Here is a 6000-nt window from a genome sequence, read left to right as displayed (position 1 = left end):
TCCAGGCACGTACCCGGTGCAACATTCACCCCCCAACCCCCTGGTAGCTCCGCCTCTGGGATCCTGTAACGTGTGCAACGAACAAAGATGTATTTCCCACCCCTCACAGTTGTGTTATGTAACCTCTCCCTCCTCACTCATCATCATGACTGGTCGAGAAACTGGTCAGCCAGCCAATAAAGAAGCCCAGAAAGCCGTTGCAAGGTGCTGTTGCCATTTATGAAGGTCTTTTCATCTCTCGTTTGCACAATAGCGTGCCGCACATCGTAGAAAAGAGGCAGATCGCTGTAGTTCAAAACCAGATGATATCCTCAGTCGGCTAACCTCAAAAATCCTCCAAGCTCTGTCATGCAATTACCGGGTAGGCCCTGAGCATCTTCAGCAAAGAACTGTCTCTCTCTCTCTCCGTTTGGATTCTGGAGCACAGGCAAGCTGATCAGACTGTCCAAGTGGGGCAGGCCACATCCACGGCCAGCTGCTACTACTTTTTCCAGGGCCACGTTCTCCGGGCCACGTTCTCATTGGTTTCGGCTGCCTCTTTGAGAATTTCCATCACCTGCTCGTTCAGATGTTTCCGCTCAGCCCGCTGCTGAGGACTGGAACGAGGAAGTTCCTGGAGGAGAAAAGATAACATAGGATGAGCCCTGCTGGGTCAGACCAGTGGGACGTCTACTCTAGCAGGCTGTTTCCCGCAGAAGCCAATCAGTCACCCTGGAGAACCAGGCAAGCAGAGCACAGAGGCCAAAGTCTTCCCCTCAGGTTGCTTCCTAACACCAGTATTCAGAGGCTTGTTGTCTCTGTGTATGAACGATCCTTGATGAACCTCTCCTTCAGGAATCCAAACCGCTTTTCAAGCCATCTTTGATGATGGCCGTTACTATGTCCTCTGGCAACAAATTCCACAACTGAGTTACCTGTTGAGCAAAGAAAGGAAGGGGAGCCAGAACAAAGCCGGGGGGGGATTATCAGCCTTATGTTAAGATCAATAGGGGCAAAATTTCTGGCGAATTCACAATGAAAACATAGTCTGCACATTTCATATTTCATCCTCCTTTAATTCTTGTTCCACCGTAGCTAAGACAGTAGTTCTGCTTTGCCCTCTCCCTTTCAGAGGACCCAACTAGCTACTGGACCAGTGCTGTTGCCAGGAAAGCAACACCAATCCTTCAGGGCCACACACCACAGTCATTCAGCTAGCTGAGCCAAGCCACATCCCTCCTACTCTCTATGGTTGCAGCCTCTGGTTCAACTCAGCCAGGCCTTCTGATTGGCTGAGAACTCTTCAGATCACTTTACTGGACCAGGTCAACACCAAGTCCAGGTGTTTTGCTGACAGTTTATAGTGGAGTAGTTTAGCTTTGCAGGCCTCTTGTAGGTAAGCTGAAGTAACTCAACCGAGAGTGTTAAACCTGAGGTCTGGGATCTGACCAGACATAGAGTCATCTGTTCATATGCCTGACTGTTCCCTACTTTACCACTGGGATTACAACTGATCCCCAGGCGACAGAGACCAGTTCACCTGAAGAAAATGACTGCTTTGGAAGGTGGACTTTATGGCTTTATTCCCAGATGTTTCCCAATTCAGAGCTGGCAACCCTACTTTACAACAGGACATGGGTCCTTAGCCAGAAACCTCTACTGGCTACACAAAGGCCCATTACTCAACAGTAGAACACAAGTTCTGTATACCAAAAGGCCCCGGATTCAATATCTCCCCTCTCCAGTTAACACAGATAAAAGAAAAGTGATTTTCAGTCAGAGCAGACAATACTGAGATGGACAGCATCCATCAGCTGATGTTTATCTGCATTTATATGTGCTAATTTCCCTCCTCTCTCGATGTTATTTCCTTTCACATGGTGACTCTGAGGTCTCCCCAATACATGTTCAAGCAAAAGAATACACCCTTAAATGGCGGAACAGAATACATCATAAAATTCAATAAAGCATTCACTATATTCAGTCACATGGATTAAAAGAAAACATTAGCTCCTTGGGGCTTTCCTCTTCTCATGGAGAAAGAGGGATTTGTTTTGCTGGTCCTGGTCATGACCTTCTAGATCTCCCAGTTAGTCCTCTCAGGGCCAGCCTGAGAGTCCCAGTTTGTCCCCTCGGGGTCATCTAGTTGGGGCCCTGGGGGAGGAGGGAGGGGGAGGGCAGGAAGGAAAGGGGAGAGGACCCGTCATCTGGCCAAGGCCCAGCCACCCTGGGGGAGGGGGAGGGAGGTGGAGGGAGCTTGTAAGCCACCTTGAGTCTCCTCACGGGAGAGAAAGGTGGGGTATAAATCCAAACTCTTCTATATCAAATTAGTTGATTGAGCATATTTAAAATATTTTTGGACATCAATAGTTTTTAAAAGAAAAATTAATTTTAAACAATGTTTACTACTGTATTGGCGAAGGCTTTCACGGCCGGAATCACTTAGGTGCTGTGTGGTTTCCGGGCTGTATGGCCGTGTTCTAGCAGCATTCTCTCCTGACGTTTCGGCTGCATCTGTGGCTGACATCTTCAGAGGATCCTCTGAAGATGCCAGCCACAGATGCACTGGACTGCTCTCTCAGCATCTATAACTCGTTCCACACATGTTCACTGCCTGATCATTTTGTCTCTGTCTCTATACCCCCGTCAGTTATTTCTCTTGCTGTCAAAGTTTAGACAGCAAGCTCCTTTGAGCAGGAACTTTTATTTTAATCTGTTTAAAAGATGTATGTCACTATGTGTAAAACACTGAAATCTTTTATGACTTATGGCAATCCTATGAATTAAAGACTTCCAAAATGTCCTCTCTTTAACAGCCAAGAAATAACAAAAATAGTTTTAGGACTGTTCACTATTTTTTATTGCTTGGTAGAAAAAACAAACCAAAAATGCTTCAAAAAGTAAAGACATTTCCCTTTAAATGCAGAATGAGACCACTTGTAAAGTACATCACACTTGTTAAGCATGGAGGTAATGTTCAAGATATCAGGTTTTGGGTCTGGGAAGAGTTCAATCCTTACTCTACCAGTGACGCTCTCTGTGTAACTATGAGCTAGTCATTCTCTCAGGCTAAGCTACCTCACAGGGTTATTGTAAGAATAAAAAGGCATGTGTCACCTTAAAGTCCTTCTAAGGGCTGTACTTTTAAAAATACAAGAAACAAGAAACAAGACATACAAAGACATCCTCTGAAGATGCCAGCCACAGATGCAGGCAAAATGTTAGGAACAAAATCCACCAGACCACGGCCACACAGCCTGGAAAACCCACCAGAACCAGTTGAATCTGGCCATGAAAGCCTTCGACAAGACATACAAAGTTCCATTTTGACCGAATTTTAGTTAACATCATATCTCTTTTGTCATCAGTTTCAGAAATGCTCTCCCTCCAGCTGTCCGGGCCCCCTCGCTTGGGACAGCAATGGAGTTCACTTGGGGCCTGTAAAGACTGAGGCTATTCCACCGGGCCTTTGGGGAGACCAGCTGCTGATGTGGGTGCCCAAAACATTCTGAGAAACACTCTGAGACCCACTGTCCCTCTTTCTAAGAAGAGTTTTAATAGCTGGATGCCATCTATTTTAAATCTGAATTAGTTTTGATAATTGAATGCTGCATTTTAAGTCTTAATTTAACTTTGTATTTTGTTTTTATGGTTTGTTGATGTTGTACACCGCCCTGAGCCCTTCGGGGGAGGGCGATATAAAAATGAAATAATAAATAATAAATAAATAAATAAATAAATAAATAAATAAATAAATAAATAAATAAATAAAAAATATTGATTGATATATCATATTACACGATTGGTCCATCCTGCTTTCTAAGCTGTGGTCAGATTTTAGCTGCTTTCTAAAGCATGTTTCTCAGAACTGAGATGTCACCAATTGACTCTGGAATATTTGGCATCGCACTGGGATGACCCGGCATGCTTTCCTACAGTTGCCAACCTCCAGGCGGGGACCTGAGATTCCCCAGAACGACAAGTGATCTCCAAAACGCGGAGATCACTTTCCCTGGAGAAAATGCCTGCTTTGGAGAGGAGACTCTGCGACTTTATGCCAGGCTGAGCTGCCCCCCCCCCACCAGAAAAAAAAAACCCCAGCTTTCTCCAGGCTCCACCTCCAATTGCAAGAATTTCCAGCCTCAGAGTGGGCAGCCCTAAAATGACACCCCTTTGCTCGGTCCGCCCTCTACAGCCCACCTTCGCCAATTTCTTCATCTGCGCCTCGTTGGGCGTTACGGCTGCCCAAAGCCCGAACCCGAGTCCCATGATCCCCACCATGCCCACAATCGTCTTCACCACGCGTTTTGTGGACGCCATGGAAGCAGGAGACTCGGTCAGCGGACGGAACTGCCGAGCTCCTGCAGGGCCCGGGGGGGGGGGAAGAGAAACAGCGGAGCGCAACCATAAAGAAGCCTGTAGGGGCCAGAGTGCCCTGTTCGAAATCTCGCTCTAGGGCCCTGCAACTCTATGCATTAGGATTCTGTCATTGACTCTCCTAGGTTAGAGTCCCCCCTCCCCGATTTGGCTGTAGGCCAGAAGGTGGTATAAAACCGGAAACCAGGCATGGGGATGTATCCATGGCAACCAAAACTCCCTTCCTACCTACCGTAGTAAACCATGAAGGAAGCTCCCTTCCAGATGGGGAGCTGTGTCTAAATCCAGAGTTTACATTTCATTGCGGTTTACTAGTCCGTGCAATCTGCTTGGTGCAGAGGTCTGTGCAGCTTCAAAGCTTGCATGTGCTGCCTTGACACCAACAGAATTTGGGACTAAGAAAAGAAACCTCTTTTATTATTATTATTATTATTGTAAGTTTTCATTTGCAGCCTGCCTTTCTCCCTAACCCCATTATCTTCACAAAAACCCTGCAAGATGGATTAAAATGAGAGTGTTTGTTTGGCCGAGTGAGCTTCCATGGGAGTGTGAGAATTCAAACCTGGGTCTTAAGGATCCCAGTTGGACACTCAAACCATTGCACTACACTGTCTCTTTTAAGAGTACAGCTTTTCCTATTACACATAGACACACCACTGCCTGAGGCACTGTACAGAGCAATGAACACAAAGGGATGTCCTGTCCTGCAGTGCTTTGCAAACTAGATTGTGAGGCAGGGGAATCACAGAACGTGATTTTGGTTGGGGACTGGGCCTGTTTTGGTTTTCTTCCCTTTATTTATTTACTTTTCCTTTATCCTCTATGGAGACCCAAAGCATTTCTTTTATTTCATTTTATTTCACAACAACAGCAAGGTAGGTTAGGCTGAGAGAGAGTGACTGGCCCATGCTCTTCTGGCAAACATTAAATTACTGGTGTTTTATGTACTGTTAGAAACGTGGGTTCAAGAACCCTAAAAACACTCTGGACCAATCTGGTGAAGCAGGTAACAAAGATTTTATTGGTTTACGGTCTTGCAAGCACACCCTTCCTTTGTTTTACAACAGTTTACATTTCTTTTTCAGGACCACTCAACCCCTCCCTCACTTCTCCATTGACTAGGAGATGAGAGGGCCACAGCGTATTACAATTCATCTGGGCATACTATATGTCATATACCAGTGATGGTGAACCTTTTGGAGACCCAGTGCCCAAATTGCAACCCAAACCCCACTTATTTATCTCAGAGTGCCAACCAGGCAATTTAACCTGAATGCTGAGGTTTTAGTTTAGAAAAAACCGGTTGGCTCCCTCTTCCTCCGCCCCACCCGCTCGAGCAGGGGCCAGTCTGCTCTAGCCTCCAGCAAGTCCCGTGCGCACCGCTCTATGCCTCTCTAGCATCTCTGCCTCCTCTGCGCCCCCCCCCCTCGGGCAGCAGCCAGGCCCGTCATGCTCAGTGGCCCAGGCCAGCCTAGATGTGTGTGTGGGGGGGTGATTTTCCGCCTCCCACATGACGAACTCTGTGTGCGTGTGCCCACAAAGAGGGCTCCGAGTGCCACCTCTGGCGCCCGTGCCATAGGTTCGCCGTCACTGTCATATACCATGTGGTATCTCCTTCAATTACATACATCTCTATATGGTCAT

General features: G+C 46.7%; 1 protein-coding gene across 1 annotated transcript; it reads right to left on the bottom strand.

Moving 5' to 3' along the window:
* Positions 1-200: 200 nt before the first annotated feature.
* Positions 201-4346, bottom strand: LOC125441770 (ubiquinol-cytochrome-c reductase complex assembly factor 3). Its single transcript, XM_048512659.1, has 2 exons — positions 4180-4346; positions 201-613 (listed from the first exon to the last, which is right to left on the bottom strand). Exons 1-2 carry the CDS (start codon positions 4297-4299, stop codon positions 482-484), a joined length of 252 nt encoding a protein of 83 aa, XP_048368616.1. The 5' UTR covers positions 4300-4346; the 3' UTR covers positions 201-481.
* Between the last annotated feature and the right edge of the window lie 1654 nt (positions 4347-6000).

The sequence above is a fragment of the Sphaerodactylus townsendi genome, linkage group LG01, assembly GCF_021028975.2.
Source record: "Sphaerodactylus townsendi isolate TG3544 linkage group LG01, MPM_Stown_v2.3, whole genome shotgun sequence".
Taxonomy (NCBI): domain Eukaryota; kingdom Metazoa; phylum Chordata; class Lepidosauria; order Squamata; family Sphaerodactylidae; genus Sphaerodactylus; species Sphaerodactylus townsendi.
The sequence above is the reverse complement of the archived record's forward strand: the minus strand, read 5'-3'. Positions and strand labels throughout refer to the sequence as shown.